The sequence below is a fragment of the Dromiciops gliroides genome, chromosome 1 (assembly GCF_019393635.1).
Source record: "Dromiciops gliroides isolate mDroGli1 chromosome 1, mDroGli1.pri, whole genome shotgun sequence".
Lineage (NCBI taxonomy): Eukaryota > Metazoa > Chordata > Mammalia > Microbiotheria > Microbiotheriidae > Dromiciops > Dromiciops gliroides.
Window position 1 is genome coordinate 306,604,542 of NC_057861.1, and position 20,254 is coordinate 306,624,795.

At 37.4% G+C, this 20,254-nt stretch overlaps 1 protein-coding gene across 3 annotated transcripts in view; it reads left to right on the forward strand.

Annotated features, from left to right (window-relative positions):
- Nucleotides 1-431: 431 nt before the first annotated feature.
- TXNL1 (thioredoxin like 1) overlaps nucleotides 432-20,254 on the forward strand; it is a 42,957-nt gene continuing 23,134 nt past the window's right edge. For all 3 annotated transcript variants that reach the window (XM_043966347.1, XM_043966356.1, XM_043966336.1), the window contains exons 1-3: nucleotides 432-714; nucleotides 14,653-14,749; nucleotides 17,010-17,183. In XM_043966347.1, coding sequence (XP_043822282.1) covers nucleotides 617-714; nucleotides 14,653-14,749; nucleotides 17,010-17,183 — 369 coding nt within the window. In that variant the 5' untranslated portion in view covers nucleotides 432-616. The remainder of the gene's footprint in view (nucleotides 715-14,652; nucleotides 14,750-17,009; nucleotides 17,184-20,254) is intronic.

Sequence of the window (20,254 nt, forward strand, 5' to 3'; positions counted from 1 at the left end):
TAGAGCCTCACGATGACTTTCGGCACCAGTCAAATAGAAGTTACTAAACTCCCTCTGAAACAGTTCGAAAGGTAGAAAGTAGACCTGACCAAACTACAGTACTCTCTGCGCCTGCGCAGCTCGACATCCGGTGGGCGGGGAGTTTGGGAGAAAGGACGTAACTTGTGCCGGTAGGGAAAGGCGCTTCCCTTTCTGGATCCGAATAGGAGAACGGTGCGGAAATGACGCACAGAGGGCGGGCGCGTATTCCCGCGACGGGCGGCAGGTCGCGCCTACCCGAGCGCTGAGAGGAGAGGGGAGGAGGGGGGGAGGAGAGGTGGAGTGAAGTCTCCTGTCCCGCGCAGTGGCTGCTGGGTGCTCCCACGCTTTCTTTGCCTCGCCTCTCCCCGCCCCCCCGCCCCCTGTCTCCGCCTCCCCCACCCCGTCCTCCCCGCCCCCCGCCCCGGCTGCGGGCCCCGTTCCGTCCCTGGCGTGACTCGGCACGTCTGTCGCGGTGAGGAGAATCCGCCGCGGCGTTAGCGCGTCTTCGTCCCCGCTTCCCCGGGACGTCCTCCCTCTTCGGTCCGGAAGCTGGTGGTGCGGTGTCCTCGGCTCCCTGCAGGCCCCTCCCGCGACCATGGTGGGAGTGAAGGTGGTCGGGACCGACCCGGATTTCCAGCCAGAGCTGAGCGGCGCGGGCTCCAGACTCGCCGTGGTCAAGTTCACCATGAGAGGGTGAGGCCCCAGCCCCGGTCCCGCTCCCGGGCTTCGGGCCTCCCGCTAGGCCTCAGCCCCCGGCACTGGGGCCCTGAGCCCTCCACCCGGGAGCTGCGACTCTCCGAGCTCAGGGGGCGCCGCTCCGGCCCCGCCGCGCCTGCCTGCGGCCCCGGCCGGGTCCCCGTGCTCCCCGGGCCGGAGCCAGCTGTCACCGGGGGCTTCCCTGCGCCCGAGGCCTCACTCCCCGGGCGTTCCCGGGCTCCCTTCCGCTCCCCTTCACCCGCCCAGGGGGTAGCCGCGTCCTGTGGCCCGCTTCCCGCGGGTTAGGTCCAGGCTTCTTTACCAGGGTCTCCAAACTTGGTTTTTAAAAATACATTTTGATAACTTAATTCCACTCTAATTGACTCTCTTTGTAATATTTGAAAACATCCCGGGAAGGGTCTAGAGACTTCACTAAATTCTCAAAAGGGCCCATTGATCCAACCATTAAAAAAAAAGTCAAGTTTTTTGGGAGTTTGCTTCGTGGTATTCTTCGTGGTTTCTCGACCTTTTTTTTATATATCCCGGGAAGGAGTTCATAGACTTCATTAAACTATCAAAAGAGTCCTAGAGACCGTCAGTCTCAGTCTCTCTCTCGCTCGCTCGCTCTCGCTCTCTCTTTCTCTCCCTCCCCCTCTCTCCTTTTCCTTCTCTTCTCTTCTCTTCTCTTCTCTTCTCTTCTCTTCTCTTCTCTTCTCTTCTCTTCTCTTCTCTTCTCTTCTCTTCTCTTCTCTTCTCTTCCGCAGTATCCTTAATTTCTTTTATTTATTGACCTTGTGTGCTTTTTTCTTTTCTTTTCTTTTTTTTTAACCAAGTTGTAGGTGTGTGCTTTTGCAGACTCTAAAAGCGGCATATATAGTGTTGATCTTTTCTGGGTTCTTGAGTAGCCCTAGATTTTGAATATGCCGAAGGGATAGTTACCTAGGGAAATGTAAACTAGTGATAGAATTGTTTCGCTAGTATTGAAATCGATATTTAGATCTTATTACAAAGGTTGAAATTCCAGGATGGTGTTATCTGTATTTCCAAGAGGACCGATTTTTCAAAATCTGACTAAAGTTAGGCATAGGAAAGGGGGATCTTTAACAAGGATATTACTTTAATCCAGGAAGTTAGCGCTTTTTCTTCATTCCCTTCCCCACAACCCCCCTGTCAGTTATTTGTTCTGAATTATTTAGTGTAGATCTAGTGATTTCTACACGCGTAATAAGTATACTAAATGGACTAAACCTTTTAGGTCCCTTCTCGCTCCAAATCCATGATCCTGTATAACAAATACTGTCAGTTGGAAGAGAGGCTTTCTAGTAAAACTGACTGAAATAAAACTACATCGAACATAATTTTCTCATTAAATCCTGTTAAAATAGGAAATAGATTTCTATTGGTAATGGGTCTTGGAGGGCACTCTGCTTTTGAAGGAAGATGGGGGATAAGGAAAGTTGAAGTAGAGACTTCTGCCCCCTACAGCTAGATGGCGGAGCTGGCAGTAAACAGTAAATTGAGTGTCAAGTTTGCTGAGATGGAATTTTATCCTTAGAGCATTACCAAAGTAAGAGTTGAATTTCATACACATTACTTCAAGGATTCTTTAACAGTGATTACAACATACCATAACTGAGTTTTCTAGTAACATACTTCATCAGGTTTCGTGCATTTAAGATTTTCATAACCTTTGGCTAAAACAGAAGTGAGTTATTGTTTAAAAAATGAACTTATTAAAATAAAAAAAAAGAACTTTTTTTTGATTCATGGATACACTAAGTGATTTCCCAGTTAATGAGGAGAGTACAGTGGAAAGTGTACTGACTCTAGAGGCAGAGGATCTAGGTTCAAATCCCATCTCTGTCACTGAGACCTTGGGGTACATAATTTAATCTCCTTGATCCTCAGTTTCCTGCTCTCTAAAATGGGAGAGTTGGACCCCATGGTCTCCAAGCAGAGGTTCTTAATCTCTGAGTTCTTGTGGAATTGTTTTTTTTTTAAAGAAATATTTTGACAGCTACTTAAATACAATTGATTTCATTTGTAATCATTTTATTTTATGCATTGAAAACATTCTGAGAAGGGGTCTGTGGACTTTACCAGACTGCCAAAGGGATCTATGAAGCAAAAAAGATTAAGAATTCCCTCTATGAATCTTTGATTCTCTTCCAATTTTTGCCTAGTAAGTGCTAAGGGAAATGGTAGGTGGTCAGTAAATGCTTTTTTTATTACAGAGAGAATTTTTATACTTAGGGAATTATTTCTTCAGTAGGAATCTTGTGCCATAGGTTTTAAACATTTTAATTTAAAATTTTTTTCTTTTTGCCATAGGATTTTGAAATACATGTAGTAGAATATAAGCACTTTGAGGAAAGAAACTTGAAAAAAAATTGTATCTTCAACCTTGCAAAGTGCTTTTGCCCATAGGCAATTAAATTGTTTAATTTGAATATTGTATATATTGAGCAATGAATTACATAGCATTACAGTATTCAGTGGCCTTTACTGTCTGGTGAAGTGTTGATGCATGGAATAATTTGAATCTTTTCTGAAAACTCAGATTAAAGGCAAATTTGATAAAGTAAGTTAGAGATGTTTTTAGTTCAAAAATCTACTTAGTAGGAAATCCGTGATGATATTCATAAGTTTTATCACAGAGATAATTGAATACTTTTAATATAAAGTCACAGAATCTCAAATTTTGGAGGTTTGCGATTCTGTGTTAAAAGTTTTAAAAAACTTTTGACAGCTACCTGGTCCAACCTATCCCTTTGCAGTAGCAAATCCCTTTTCCACATTTCCAACAATTGTTTACTTAGCCTTCACTTAAAGCGAGGGGAAACTCCACGTCCTCTTGCAACAGCTCATTTTATGTTTAGATAGTGCTAAATGTTAATTTTTTCTTGTATAGAAATCTGCCTCTGCAACTTTCACCTATTATTCCTACTATGGTCAAGCAGAAAAATTCAGCTCAACAATTCAGTGATTATTAATGTTAACTACGAGGTTATAAAGGCAAAAAAGAAATAGTTTCTGCCTTCTTACATCCCACAGGTACACAAATAAAAAAGTTCAGTATTTACAAAAAATATTTGGAAGTGGAATGAAGGAGAGCTCCAAATAACTGGGAGATTCAGGAAAGATGGAGATGGCCTTCAAACTGAACCTTGAAGGGGTTCTAAGAGGTGGAGATGAGGGGGAGCATTCCAGGTCAGGGTAACTGTTCAGCTCAGACAGAGACTCAGAGGTAGTAGGTAGAATATTGTCTTTGAGGAGGTCATGAACAATAGAGAAGTCAAACTTTAGGTTGAGGTATAAGTTGCAAAACTCCCAGTTAGAGCCAGAACCTGATTAAAATGTAATTAAAATATAAAGTGTTTAGCAAAATAAAAATACAGTACAACAGATTTTAACTTAGGTTTTCTAAGTCAACACACAGGCCCAGAAATCCCTTTCTATTTGAGTTTGACACTACTGATAGACAATTCCCCTTTGTTGTTTCTTCCACTTTTTGCCTATTACTAAGGCAATCTGAGAAAATATTAGCTGCACATCCTTTGGCTGAGGACTCACTGGTCTATATAATTGAAATTCTTCATCACTACATTCAAATCAAGGAGCATTTATTAAGTAGCAGACAGTGTTAGGTGCTGGAGATTATAAATTTAAAGAATAAAACAACCTCCCCGAAAAAGCTTACATTCTGTCATAAAATAAACATGAGATGAGTTGAGGGCTATAGCATTAGTGGGAATCAGGTAAGGCTTCATGTAGATGGTGGTCTTTGAGTTTCATCTTTAAGGACAAGATGGATTCTATGAGACATGGGGTAGAGAGGGGGCGGGGGGAGCGAGTGCATGTCAAGTGAAGGAGACAGCCAGTGCAAAGGCATGGAGACAGGAGATGCTGTGTTGTCTGTGATGAGCACAGAAAGCCAGTTTGGTAAGACTGCAGAGTTTGGGGATAGGAGAAAATAATGAGGCTGGAAGGATAGGTTGGGTGATCAAATTGTGAAGTTTCTTAAAAGCCAAACAGGAATTAAGATTTTATTCTAGATGCAGTAGGGAGCTATTAGAGTTTATTGAGTACAAGAGTAACATGGTCAGAGTTAAATTTAAGAAAATCACTTTGGCAGAGACCAATTGGTAGGCTATTACAAAAGCCCAGATGAGAGGTGATGAGAACCTTTGAACTAAGGGGGTGGTAGCTATGTCTGAGTAGACAAGGTGTAAGAACAGAGATGAAGTAGATACAGTTTAAGCAGAATTTGTCACCTGATTGTATTAAGTTGTTTTCAGTTGTGTCCAACCCATTTGGGTTTTTCTTGGCAAAGATAGTGGAGTAGTTTGCCATTTCATTCTCCATCTTATTTTACAGATGAGGAACTGAGGCAAACAGGGTTAAGTGACTTTCCCACTGTCTGAGGCCAGATTTGAATTCAGGTCTTCCTGACTCCACATCTGGTGCTCTATCCACTTTGCCACCTAGTTGCTCTGATTAGATAAGAGAGGTTAGGAAAAGTGAGGAATTAAAGATAGCAGAGCCTGAAAGAATAATGATGCCCACTATAGAAATAGGAAAATGTAGAAGGGGTGGGTTAGGGAGGACAGCAGTGATGAAACAACCACCAGTTTCCTCAGTCTTCATTTTCTAGCCTAAGCCTTCATAGTTTTTAATTATCTAGAGTCTTTTTGGTGGTATTATTTGTGCCTATGTATTGTGTCCATGTGACTCTCCAGAAGTGGGGAGTAATCATCAATTTTAACAAGTCTTTGGAGATCCTCTGCCACATCCTAAAAAAATAATCTAGGAAAATAGCAGACCTTTTTATTTTCAGAGTGACAAAAAACTGCCTAGGTAACTTTCAGCAAGGACTTAACCATCTACCCTTTATCTCTTCTTCTGACTGGTAGATTTTTCACCCAGCAGTGCTTGTATATCTATGTCATAATTTCTTTGGCAGACAAGCATCTGCTTCTTCATCTCTGGATAGAAGCTCATCTGTTAGCTCTAAAGTGTTCACTGCTCTCTCTCCCCCTCTTCTCCCTCCCTCTCCTCCTTTCCCTTTTCCTCCCTCCCAGCCTCTCCTACAATCTTAAACCTTCTGAAATAGATTCCCCACTTTATCTTTAGATCCTTGTTTTTACCTTCAAGTACTCCTACCCCCCTCCCTTCTCTTCTCACACAAATGCTTATAACATGTTATTTTCGTTTCTTTGTTTCTTTTTAAAAAAATATTTAAGATTTCCTTTGTTTCTTTGTTTCTTTTTTTTTCTTTCTTTTTTTTAACCATTTAAGATTTCCTTTCCTTCATAGTTCCCATTAGGGCCTTTAGTCTGGGAAAGGAAGAGTAGACAGATACTGTTGCCTCCTATCCCTATTCCTCTACTCCTGGGTCATAAGGGGCACTTTCAAAAGCCCTGTTTCTGCAATCTAGTAAAGTTGAAAGTCGAAAACAATGAGAGGCAGAAAGAACAGGGAATATATGTGTTGTCAACCTTGCTAGGGTACTTCCTGTTCTTCCTTTAATTTAACTCTCTTATTGAGCAAAAATAAAACACAAGAAATATCTGATAAAAGAAACTTTTATAGTGATGATATTGCCAGTTCAAAGCATGAAAAAGTTGGTATATCTGTGAGAGGGCCTATATATGGAAAACTGCTTGATTTCTTCCCTCCCTGCCACCAACATTTTGTTAGAAATGAGTGAAATTAAGGGGCAGCTAGGTGGTGCAGTGGATAAAGCACCAGCCCTGGATTCAGGAGGACCTGAGTTCAAATATGGCCTCAGACACTTGACACTTACTAGCTGTGTGACCCTGGGCAAGTCACCTAACCCTCATTGCCCTGCAAAAAAAAAAAAGAAAGAAAGAAAAGAAAAGGAAAGAAATGAGTGAAATTTGATTTCATTTCTGGAGTATGGTGTTTTGTACAAATGAAAATCCAGTTAAAATGTAGATCCTACTTGAATAGGAATAATGGTTATTGAAACTTTCCAAATTTATGATTTTTAACAATTTTGAAGGAGCCTAGTTTAAGATGGTAGTTAATTCTACTAAAAGGTATTTTGTTGTTTTTATTTGTGTTTAAATTTAATTTTTTTCTCAATTAACAAAAGTCTGTTTTCTCTCCTTACTCCATAACTCCTTACAAGGAAAAATAAAAAAACCAAACCCTTGTGACAAATATACAAAGTCACCAAAACAAGTTCCCAGATTGTTCTTATCAAAAAAATTCCTCAGTCTGTACCCTTAGTCTATCAACTTTGTTAGGAAGTGGGTAACATGCTTTCTCGTGGATGCTCTGGAATCATGGCTATTGGGGGATCAAAGTTTTTCAGTCTTTCAAAGTTGTTATTTTATAAATTATTCTTCTGTTTCTGCTCCTTAACTCTGCATCAGCAAATATTGTTTCTTTGAAATTGTCCTGTTCATCATTTCTTACAGTACAGAGATGTTGCCATTACATTCATATATATTTAGGTTAAAACAAACCAAACTTTTTTTCCAGGTAAATTTTTATTTAAATTAAATTAACAGAAAACCTTTGCTTTCAGTTAGAATAAGAATGAATTTTTCTTTTAAGTATAAAAATCAATGGACTAGAAGCTGGTTGGGCTTTGTATAGGCCCTGGGGATAAAAAGACAAAAGATTAAAGAGGCCTCAATCCTAAGGATTTTTGAGTTTTAGTTCTGGCTCTGCCCCAGTTTGTTGTGTAATATTAGCATATCATTTGACCTGTCTGACTTTAGTTTCTTGTTCTGTTAGATGTGAATAATCCTTGTTAGGGGATCAAAGAGAATAAGATAAAAGTTTTAAAACCATGTCAATTTAAAATCTGTGTAAATGTAAGCTATTGTTATTTTCCCTATGGTTTTGGGATACTGATAAATTATTTCCTTTCCTTTTCTTTTATTTTTGTACTGGATCTGTGATTGCACTGATACTGAGAACTCCCAATGAGATGTTGTCTTCTCCCTACTTATGGTCTTAGATGTACTGGGAGATTAAGGGACTTGCCCAAGATCAGAGATGGGGCTTGGGCTCAGCTGCTTCAAGCCATTGCCAGGATCTCAGTTTCTTCATCAGGTTTTTCTTCATCAGGTTTGGCTCTCTATACACCAGCCTCTTTCTATCTGGCTCTATCTTCCAAATATCTCTCTATCTTTGCCTCTTTTTCCCCATTTGTTTCTCTCCGCATTTCTGGCTCTTTCTTTGTGTCTGTTTCTTTGTCTTATACACAACCACACACATATCAGGCTAGTTGTGGTAATAACACTTTTTTGTTATTCCATTTCTCTGTACCTGTTATTTCATTTGGTCTAGGGAGCTGCCAGTCCTCCCTCCAGGAATGTAGAATATTTGATAATCTGTTAAGTGATAGTGTTAAAAGGTTGTCTGGGATACTGAGAGGTTAAGTGATTTGCTCAGGGTCCCAGGGCCATTCACTGTTTATTAGTTACTGCTCTAGTCTGTTTCTAAGATTATATAAATTGTAGAACTATAAATTGTAGAAAAGGTGCTGCCCTCTACTGGAAGCAGGAATTTCTTTTACTTACACAGCCCCAGTCCTTATCCCTATTAAAACGTATATTTTGATTCTTCTTAGATTGTGATAGTCCATGATTTGTCCCTCTGAAGCACCACGAGTGAATTTGTATAAAAAATTTTGGGCTTTTTGAATAGAAAGTACTTGCTCTGGGTAATTTCCGGCTACAGTTTGACCAATTGCTGTTTGTTATACCGGATGTTTCCTGATTCAGTGCATTTTCACTAGTATTCTCCTCACCTCTGCCTTTAGGCTTCCCTAACCTTTAAGATTTAGGTGATAAAATAAAAAAAAAAAGGACTTAGCTCAAATCCTGCCTTATAAAGGAGACCTTTTCCCATTCCCATATCCCCCAGTCCCTTCCCTCTGAGATTACTTGCCATTTATGCTGTTTTACCTTGTATATGTACCTAGTTATTTACATGTTGTTTGCCCCATTAAAGTGTGAACTTCTTGGGACCTTGGTTTTTTTCCATGTTGAGGATCAATTGATAAATGGTTTTAAGGAAATGAAAACACAGTTCTCAATGGAAGAAACTCAGGCTATGTACAGCCATAGGAAATATGCTCCAAATCACTATTGCTTGTTTTTTTTTTAGTGAGGCAATTGGGGTTAAGTGACTTGCCCAGGGTCACACAGCTAGTAAGTGTTAAGTGTCTGAGGCTGGATTTGAACTCAGATACTCCTGACTCCAGGCCCAGTGCTCTATCTACTGCTCCATCTAGCTGCCCCTCCAAATCACTATTAATTAGAAAATTAAAGCAATTCTTATGTCCTACCTCACACTCATCAGAGGGCAAAGATAACATTTAAGGAAAAAAATATTGGAGGAACTATGGGAAAACAGGCCCACCAGTGCACTGTTGTGGGAACTGTGTATGGGTACAACCATTCTGAAAAACAAGTTGGAAATTAACACAAAAGTTACTAGACAGTATGTGCCTTTTGATCCAGCTATGCCACTGCTATCAAAGAGATAAAAGGAGGAGGAAAAGGATCTTTAAAATTGGAGGCTGTACAATCATTGAGGAATGGCTGATTGGTATGAATGTGATGGAATACCATTATGTCATAACAAATGAGGAAATAGATGATTTCAAGGAGATAAGGAAAGATTTGAATGAAATGCTGCAGAGTGAAGTAAGCAGAACTAGAACAATTTATACTCTAACATCAGATTATAAAATAAAAAATTTTGAGGAGTTTTATTAACTCATGAATGAAATGAGCAGAACTAGGAGAACAGTTAATATAATAACAGTTTCTATTGTAATATAAGAACTGTAATCAGTACATTGACCATTTATGATTCCAGAGGACTGATGACAAAGTGTGCTCTCTTTTATAGAGACATAGCTGATGAATTTAGGCTGCAGAATGAGACATTTTTGTATATAGACAATAAGGGAATTTGTCTTACTTGACTATACATACTTGTTTTTTTTCCTCCCAATGGGATGGGAGATTGGAGAGAGAGGGAAAAAAAAGATCCCTGTTAATTTTTAAAAAATAGAGTTGGGGTAGGGGGTGGTATGCTTCAAATGGGAAATGTTGCATGCATATGAGGTCACTTTAATTAGTCATACTTAACAGTTTCACTTTGTTACAAGATCTCTCAGGAATGGGAGTAATTTATAAATGTGTGTAATATAAAAACAAAACATCAATATAACAGAAAGTAAACAGGCTTAAAGAACTTATGTTATTTGTCCAAGTTACATAGAACATTAAGGAGCTAAGATTTGAACCTAGGTCTTAAGACTCCTCCGGGGCTCTTTTTAGTGCACTATTGTAGGTTTATAAAGGAAGCCTACTTGCAATATAACAGAAAGTAAACAGGCTTAAAGAATTTATGTTATTTGTCCAAGTTACATAGAACATTAAGGAGCTAAGATTTGAACCTAGGTCTTAAGACTCCTCTGGGGCTCTTTTTAGTGCACTATTGTAGGTTTATAAAGGAAGCCTACTTGCTTTAGGACCTGTAATTTAGTCTTACCTGCCATTAGTAGTAAATAGGCTACTTTTAACTCTTTTAAAAACATTTCAAAATTCTTTTTTTTTCAGTCCTAAATTTTCTTCCACCTCCTCTCCCCTATCCATTGAGAAAACAAGAGAAACAAAGCTCATTACAAATATGTGTAGTCAAGCAAACACATTCACACATTGGCCATGTTAAAAAAAAAAAAAAGCTGCTTCTGTCTACACTGGATCCAACACCTCTCTCTTTCTGGAGGTACATGTTTCCTCATGAGTTCTTTGAAACTGTGGTTCGTTCCATTATATTGGTCAGAGTTCCTAAGTCTTTCAAAGTTGTCCTTACTGTATTCTTGTATAAATTGTGCTTCTGGTTTTGTTCACTTTACTTTGCATCTGCTCAAGTTTTTCTAAGCCATCGAGAGGAATGTTCTGTTGTACCCCTGTTTTACTCCACTCAGTACTGATCAGTTTAGTGTGATTCCATTAGGGGTAGTGATTATAGTGATATGCTTATCTATTAATATATCTTTAGTCAGTCTAGTCAGCTAATATTAGAATAGGAATTACATAAATTAATATGTATTTTACATATATTTAGGGATAATTAGATAAGGTAGATTCTTTCTTATAGGCCCCTAACTTTAAACTACAAGCTATAAGTTCACTGTTCAATAGCCTGTTATAAAAGTCCAAGGTTCCCTTGCTTAGCCATAGTAATGCTGACTAGGGGACCTCCACCCTCTTTTGCTTAATCACCTTGACTGTGCCCATCTTTCGTGGGATGTCTTGAAGTGATATGGAAAGTTCCCTAACTTATTACCTTATAGCTACTCATGCTGATACATCATTTCTGGACCTCCTTGGGGGTCAAAATCAAGTTCTATCAACCAGTAAGACTCTGTATTTTACTTTGTCTCTTCTGTCTCGGGGTATCAGTTAATATAAAACTAAGGCTTTGGTGACCTGGAGCTTCTCACATGATGAAGAAATCTAAGGTTCACTTCATTAGAGGGGGCCATGGACCCTTTAATAAAATGCTATTGGCTCGGAGCTCCTCCTCAGTTTCTTTTATTATAGATTGGACAGTTTTGGACCCCACACCATCTTCTTCATAATCTCTTATAGCACAATATCATTAAATATATGATAAATCCAAGATTTTGTTGATGTTCCCTTTAGTAGAACTGTTTGCAACTCATCCAGAAATTTTAATCTGTACCTTCTTACCCATGTCTCATATTTGTTTTATGGAGGACATGGCTATTAGGCTCTGTGGGGTTTAATCTAGGTGTTTTAGCATTTCATGAGTATTTCAGAATACAGCTCTCCCACTCTACCTTTCTGTTTTTCCAAGTTGAATATAAGTAATTGGTCTACCTCATTGTCCAAGCACACATGTCAGTATACTCTGGCTTACTTGCATCCAAGATTCATCTCTCCATTGCTCTCTTCAATTATGGTGTATATGTACTACTATCTAATATATTTTTTATTAAAGAAATCACTATAGAAAGGTGAATTGTTAAATAAATTTTGTACACAGAATTAAAATATGTATAAGATTAAGTTCAAAAGGAATAATGAAAAATAATATGCAAACAATGAAAATTAGAATTAACTTCATCCTATAATTGTGAGGGTAAATCATTTTGTTGGAAAAGAGCAAAATATGGTTTAGTACAAAACTGGACTGTGGGAGAAAGGAGACAGGTTTTAGTCCTGACTACTACTTTGTGTCTACTCTGTACCATGGGCAAATCATGTAAACTCTGCACCTCACTTCATTTTAAAATGAAGGGCTTAGACTTAAATAAAACTACAGTTCTTCTCATCTCAGGATTTTTGACTTGTCAAGTCGGAGAATATTGACTAAGTTAAGTTGGGGTTAGGAAGTGCAATATCGAAATTCAAACATATCTATAATCATAGTGTTTTAAATCTGGGTATGACTGATAATCTAGTCCAACATTCATTTTATAAATGAGGAAACAAGCAGAGGTTAAATGACTTGCTTGCCCAAACTAACAATGGTATTTAAAAATGTAAGTACTTTTATTTATTCTTACTATTACCATCAACTAAGCAAAGCAACTTTATTTAACATAACCAGCCTGGGTAATATAAGTGTGAATGAGATAATAACTTAGAGTGTTAACTACCTCTTAAACGATTATAGTAGCCATCTAACTAGCATTTTGTTAGTGTTTTTCAGTTGTTTCAATTGTGTCCAACTCTTTGTGACCTCATTTGGGATTTTCTTGGCAAAGATACTGGAGTGGTTTGCTATTTCCTTCTCCAGCTCATTTTGCAGATGAGGAAATGGAGGCAAACAGGGTTAAGTAACTTGCCCAGGATCACACAACACAGCTAGTGTCTGAGGCCAGATTTGAACTCACGAAGTTGGGTCTTCCTGATTCCAGGTCTGGTACTCTATCCACTGTGCCACCTAGCTGCTCATCATCTAGTCATTCCTTTCTCCAGTTCATTCTTCACAAAGCTTCCAGAATAATCTTTATATACAAATATAACCATGTTATTTCTTTGAAGAAGAACCTTTTGTGATTCCCAATTACCTCTAATATAAAAATACAAGTTCTTTAGGTGTTATTTAAGGCCTTCTACAGTTTGGCTCTACTCTACCTTTTCAGACTTACTCACTTTATTCTTCCTTTTTTTTTGTTTTTGTTTTTTGTGGGGCAATGGGGGTTAAGTGACTTGCCCAGGGTCACACAGCTGGTAAGTGTCAAGTGTCTGAGGCCGGATTTGAACTCAGGTCCTCCTGAATCCAGGGCCAGTGCTTTATCCACTGTGCCACCTAGCCGCCCCCCACTTTATTCTTCTTAAAGCAGTTTCAGCTAGACTGGGCTACAAACTATTCCAGACTTTGCTTTGACATGTCCAACTTCTCTATATTTCTACAGATTGTTTCTTATGCCTAGAATTTATTCCTCCTTTATCTCCATTAGCTAAAATATGTGTCATCCTTTGTGGCTCAGCTTGGGTGATAGCTCTTCCTTTATGATAAAGTTTTGCTTTATGATTCCTTCCTTCTCTAAACCCTTCATCATCAGCTGAAATGGTTTACTCCTTCCTCAGTTTTTCCCAGAGTATTGTAATCTCTCCCTTATTCCTATCATGTCTACTTGTATTATATTCATTTTTGCATGTGTTGTGTTCTTTCTAATAGATTGTAAATTACTTGATGTTGAATTTTGCCATTTTTTTCTTCCTTGTTTCTTCAGTGTCAAGCATGGTGCCTTACAAATAGTAGATAATATGTTTGTAAAATTGAGTTGTCTGGGGGCGGGGATCAGGGAAATCTTAATGGATATATCATAAGTGAGCTTTGAAAGGTGAATTGGAGAGGTAAAAATCTAAATTTGAGGTAATACTAGCATTACTTAGTTAATATACTTTAGCCAGATTTGTTATTGTCATTTCAGTCATGTCTGACTCTTTGTGACTCCACTTCGCATATTCTTGGCAAAGATACTGAAGTGATTTGTCATTTCCTTCTCCAGCTCATTTTACAGATGAGGAAACTAAGACCAACAAGGTTGGTTAGTGTCTGGGATCACATTTCAACTCAGGAAGTTGAGTCTTTCAAACTGCAGGCCCAATCTCACTGCTACTTTAGAAGTGACATGTTAATAAAGTTTTTAATAGGAGACAGAAATTTGCAAAGTTCACCAAATGCTTTCCATTTTTAGTATTTCATGTGTGGGATGGATTTGACTTAATCAACAAACATTCTGTTCTCAGAATTTAGTACAATATTAGCAAATTGAACACTGGCTAATGTTGCCATTAACCAGTAACATAAAGCCATGAGCAGATTTTTTTTGTTGTTGCGTTTCAGAATTGTCATATCTGTAAGTCAGAAATTTAACATGCAAAAGTTGAAAATTTAGTTTAGATTTTGTTAGAATCTTGGAATAACAAGATCTAATGAAAATGTTATTGAAATGAGTGCAGAATATCTTAAAATTTTATGGACTTTAAAATTCACAAAACCTTTTCTTCACTATACATCTTGTACCCTACATCTTGTAGATAACATCTGGCACCAAGATAGTTCTATAAAGTTTGCAGAATGCTTTGCATGTACTTTCTCATTTGAGCCTTACAACACCCCTTTGAGCTAAGTGATACAAGTATTTTCCAAATGTGGAAACGCGGTTAGAGAACAGTTTGTCTATAGCCAGTTACCTGGTAAGTGTCAGAACTAGGATGTTGCATGTCCTTTGACTTCAGCTAAATATTTTCTACATATCACCTTGTTGTCTTTTTCCACTTTTTACAACTTAAGTAAAAATTGAAGGCTTCATCTTAATTGAGCTTTTAATTTAGTTTTTAGTGGTAATTATAAGTTCTTGTCAGATATATTTTTTTCTTTATTTTTAAACAGTTGTGGACCATGTTTACGGATAGCACCAGCTTTTAATGCTCTGAGCAATAAGTATCCACAGGCAGTTTTTTTGGAAGTGGATGTACATCAGTGTCAGGTAAGTAGAAATCTGTGGTTCTTTTTAGTTTCTCTAGGAAATAAGTTTGATATTCAGCTATATTCTAATCATTCTTCACACTTTACTTTTTCATAATATGATATTCTTTTTTTTTTTTTTTTTAGTGAGGCAATTGGGGTTAAGTGACTTGCCCAGGGTCACACAGCTAGTAAGTGTTAAGTGTCTGAGGCCAGATTTGAACCCAGGTACTCCTGACTCCAGGGCCGGTGCTCTATCCACTGCGCCACCTAGCCTCCCCTATGATATTCTTTTGAAGATGGAAGTATTAAAGCTATGGTCAGAAGTATCAGGTTTTGGTTCTTTTAATTTTATACCTTTTCTTCTAATGACTGTTTTTGAAACTTATTAGTGATTATTCTTAGGGTAAGTTTCAGGAGAGCAATGATATTTTAAAAAACTAAAACATTTTCTACCAAAACCTGAGGAACATATGTGCCTAGATCAGCAGAAATATTAGAGGAGTCTCCTGTTAGTTTTGTTTTTATTGGACTGATAACTTTCTTATGTATCTATAAAGCAAAGATCTTAAGAGATTGGTTGTTCATTGAGTCACTATATATTTGTAGCTGATTAGTTAAACTGAACATGATAGCCCAAATGCTTGTGTGATTTACAGATTTGTATTTATAGAAACAACATTGAGGGGAAATTCTCTCTGAAAATACTAAAATGAGGTGTTTTGGTTTTCTGGAAGAGAAGCTAGATCCCTTAATCCTAAAAATAAATTTCAGTCTTTAAATTGAAATATAGATCTATAGCTTTTGGTAAGCCAGTGCTGGTCTTATGTTTTACATATGTTACATTCCTAGACAGGAAAATTTGATTTGGTTTTAGATGTTGTTTTTTGTTTTTTTAGTGAGGCAATTGGGGTTAAGTGACTTGCCCAGGGTCACACAGCTAGTAAGTGTTAAGTGTCTGAGGCTGGATTTGAACTCAGGTACTCCTGACTCCAGGGCCAGTGCTCCATCCACTGTGCCACCTAGCTGCCCCATTAGATGTTGTTTTGATGAATGAAAAGAAAAAGAATCCTGCATTTGTTCTGTACTTATTCTAGATCTACTTTTTGTCACCACTATAGGTTTTTGACCCTTAATATTTCATGTCTCAGAAAAAACATTTTTAATAAGTTTAATTCTCAGATATAGCTTTAAAAGTAGTTTGTTGGCAAAACCTTTCATTTAAGTTTTACAAATAATATATTATGATTCATCTTCATCTAACTTGAGTATACCGTCAGATATCACTAAATCTCAAGGTGACTATCTTTTTTGTGTGTGAGAGAGAAACTATCTTTTTAAAAGTTTCATTTGTTGCTATGGTTTCCTTGCTACAAAGTGTCCATACCAGCTGTAGTTATAAATTTTGTTAGTTGTTATTTGCCCTTTTTCCTTCTAGTCTATATAGATTGCTAAATTTTATCCGACTATTCTCCAGTATCACTTTTTGTCCAAAGTATGCTGCATAAGGTAGTTGGCTAGCATCTTTAGCTGCAAAATGAGAGATTCTCCTTACGGAGTTAATTTAGTCAATATAGTCAAACTATTCAACTGGTCAAAAGAGCAAGCTTCAATACTTTAATTGACCTGTAGGATTTTTTTTTTTAAGTGAGGCAATTGGGGTTAAGTGACTTGCCCAGGGTCACACAGCTAGTAAGTGTTAAGTGTCTGAGGCCGGATTTGAGCTCAGGTACTCATGACTCCAGGGCCCGTGCTCTATCCACTGTGCCACCTAGCTGCCCCAATTGACCTGTGTTTTTATAGATGTGGATGCTCTTACTACCCATGTAGATCACAACAGATTTATACCCTTTAATGATATAATAACCTTGTATGATATATGCCCACATCTTGTGTAAATCATTCTTCATGTTGGGGGACTTTCTCTAGCTCTCTTTTGGGTAATAATGTACCATGTGGTCTTTCTACCTGCCATGTAGTGCTTGCTAGTGCCTAAAATATGGGTATGCTTTTAACCTTGTTTGAAGAGATAGCAGCAATGATGTATGGGGGCTATGGGAAACACTTTACTTTGGCTTCTCCTAGGAACAAGCCTCATCTAAGGTAACATTTAGTCGTAAATTGTCTATTGGCATAAGGACATTTAATGAAGTCTAATCTTTTGTATATGTTTTTAGTTCTAGCTAATTAAGCTTTTTACACTAATAAAGAAAGTATATGAATACTGAATATTTTTTAGGATTTCTTTTAATTCATAACACTGTCTAACTTGTGAATTTTAGGGAACAGCTGCCACCAACAATATATCAGCAACACCCACATTTCTCTTTTTTCGAAACAAAGTGCGAATCGACCAGTATCAAGGAGCAGATGCTGTGGGATTAGAAGAAAAAATTAAGCAACACTTAGAAAACGACCCTGGAAACAATGAAGACACGGATATCCCCAAAGGCTATGTATGTAGTTTTGAAAAAAATCATGCTATTATAATAGTTCAAGGTAGAAATGCATAGTTTGTTTAACACTAACTGTGATTTAAAAGTACCAAACTATTCATACTGTAGAGACTTTTAAATATTCACTTGGCTTGCTTTTCATTAATTCACTTTCTTTCAAAGAAGTATTTTGAAAGAAAATTCATTAAGAGAATATTGGCATATTTATATTTTAATGAGGTAATCATTTTTCTTGCTGAGTTGTTGGATTCTGTTATTTGTTTTATTGCTACTTAAAAGTATTGTTTTAATAGCCATTTTTTTCTTAACACTTGTTTTATGCATATTTTTTCATTATAAGTGAAGAAATGTGTGTTGGAAAGTAAATGTTCCCACTTCTTGACAGTTGTGTAAAATAACTTGTAAATTTTAATGTGCAACCATTACATACTGAACTACTTACACTGCTATTTTCCTCCTGAAAATTTTCTCTCCTTTTAAATGTCTTCCCATTTCTTTTTGACATACTGTTTAAGAAAAAAGAGAGAACTACCTATCCTTTAGTTCTATTTTTTTTATTTTTAATTTTTATTTTTTTTAGGCAATGGGGGTTAAGTGACTTGCCCAGGGTCACACAGCTAGTAAGTGTCAAGTGTCTGAGGCCGGATTTGAACTCAGGTACTCCTGAATCCAGGGCTGGTGCTTTTAACCACTGCGCCATCTAGCTGCCCTATCCTTTAGTTCTAGACCTAATGGGTAGGGCAGAGCAGTTGATCAACACCTATTAGTCATAAAACCCTTTAGCATTAGATAAAAAACCTGATATATTATACTTAGCTATTCAGCACATGTTCCAGGCAGTTAAAGGTTTCTCAAACTCTGACAAAATTAAAAAATGAAAATACTAAATTATACCATATAACTTACAGTGTATCATCTTTACCTAATTTCTCTCACCTGGCAAGGAAGTCAGTACTAGTTTTTTCTTACTAGGTTTATTGAAAGTTGTGCTTATGGATTCTCAACTGCATCAGCTTTAATGATTTGAATAGCTATATTTAGTATTAGTTTTGTCACAGATTTCATTACTGCTACATCAGGATTAAAATTTAGAACTAATGATTACAGTTGAGGCTACTATAGTAACATAGGTAAATATTTAATAAGCAAAAAAAAATGTGTTTATATTAAAGATTTTTTGGGTTGTTTTAAAATACCGTAAATGATGAATATATGCTTTCATCCATATTACAATTCATGTTTGTTTAAAATAAAATGTATACTATTGTAAAATTGTGTAAGGTCTCGTTTGGAATGTGTGGTATTTTATGTCAGGGGTGTGACACCTTTTGGAAAATTTTGGAAAGCATTTTAATTGTAAACTGTTGTTTTCATCTTTTATTTCTCTTCCTTTATTACTAAGGGTAATTTGCATGAAAAAGTCTTATGAGCTCCACAGTCCTGCTGCTTAGCCACAGGGATACTTCCTTACACATCAGCTAATTGTGTTATCAGTGTGTTTTGACTTCAGGTAGGAAATAAGCAGGAGAAAATGAAGTTTAAAGAATTAGAAATTTTATTTCCATGCAGATATTATGGATAGAAGGTGAAAAGCCTTAAAAATGTTTTCATTTTTTTCCATGAGGTGTCAAACACATTTAAAAACTTGAATAATTTGAGCCCAGTAGGGTAACTTTAAATATTTGCATCTTGCAGCCAAAAACTACATTTATTCTGCTAACACAAATGTAACAGACCTAATGAGATAACAATAACAAAAATCTGTATGTTAAAAAAAAATTTAAGCATACATGTAAAAAATTCTGAGGATTAGTGAAGTATCTATTTAAGAGGTCCTGGATTCCTATGAGTACTGATTTTCATCTTGAATCTTATTTAAAGCTTTTCCCAGAGACTTGATGGTATGTTAGGAAATTGCTCCCAAATTCTCAAACAAAATTAATTTAAATTTACTTTGAAAAATCCCATATAATACTTTTAGAAGAATTAGAGTATTTTTAAGTCTAACAAAAGGTGATAAAATTGCACACCAAAACGATCAAGAAATATTGCCTAGAAGATTTAGTGTATGTGTCATTCTTCTACCCTTTTACTCCCGCCCCCTTCCCCTCCCCCCAAAAAAAGTGATTCAGTCATTGACAATATTTAAGACTGCCCTTTTCCTTTGCCTGATGCCTCAGGCAAGATTGTCTTTGCATTCTGGGAGTTTGAGTGGTTTTTGTTGTTCAGTCCTTTTTTAGTCATATCTAATTCTTTGTGATCCTATTTGGGGCTTTTTTTTTTTTTAGTGAGGCAATTGGGGTTAAGTGACTTGCCCAGGGTCACACAGCTAGTAAGTGTTAAGTGTCTGAGGCCGGATTTGAACTCAGGTACTCCTGACTCCAGGGCTGGTGCTCTATCCACTGCGCCACCTAGCTGCCCCCCGGGGCTTTCTTAGCAAAGATTTTCCAGTGGTTTGCCATTTTCTCCTCCAGCTCATTTTACAGATGAGGAAACTGAGGCAAATGGGTAACACAGCTAGTAAGTGTCTGAGGCCAGATTTGAACTCAGGAAGATGAGTCTTTTTGACTCCAGGCCCAACACTCTATACACACCTTTATAGCTAACAAATTACCTCTTTTTTTTTGTGGGGCAGTGAGGGTTAAGTGACTTGCCCAGGGTTATACAGCTAAGTAAGCGTCAAGTGTCTGAGGCTGGATTTGAACTCAGGTCCTCCTGAATCCAGGGCTGGTGCTTTATCCACTGCGCCACCCAGCTGCCCCTAACAAATTGCTTTCTACAGAGTAGCCCCTTGAGGGTAGGTAATACAAGAATAATTCCTCATTTTACAGATGGAGAGATTGAGTTTGATTTGTTCAAGGCCATATAGATAATGAATAACAGAGACAGGATTTGAACTCGAGTAAGTACAGTAATCTTGCTTCTATTCTATGTTAGTCATCAAACTCAAATAGAAACCGATTTCTGTGGTCATAGATTGACTTAGAAAATCACAAATTAACATTATATTGTATTGTATTTTTATTTATCTTCTTAAACATTTCCTAATTACATTTTGTTTGTTTTTAGTT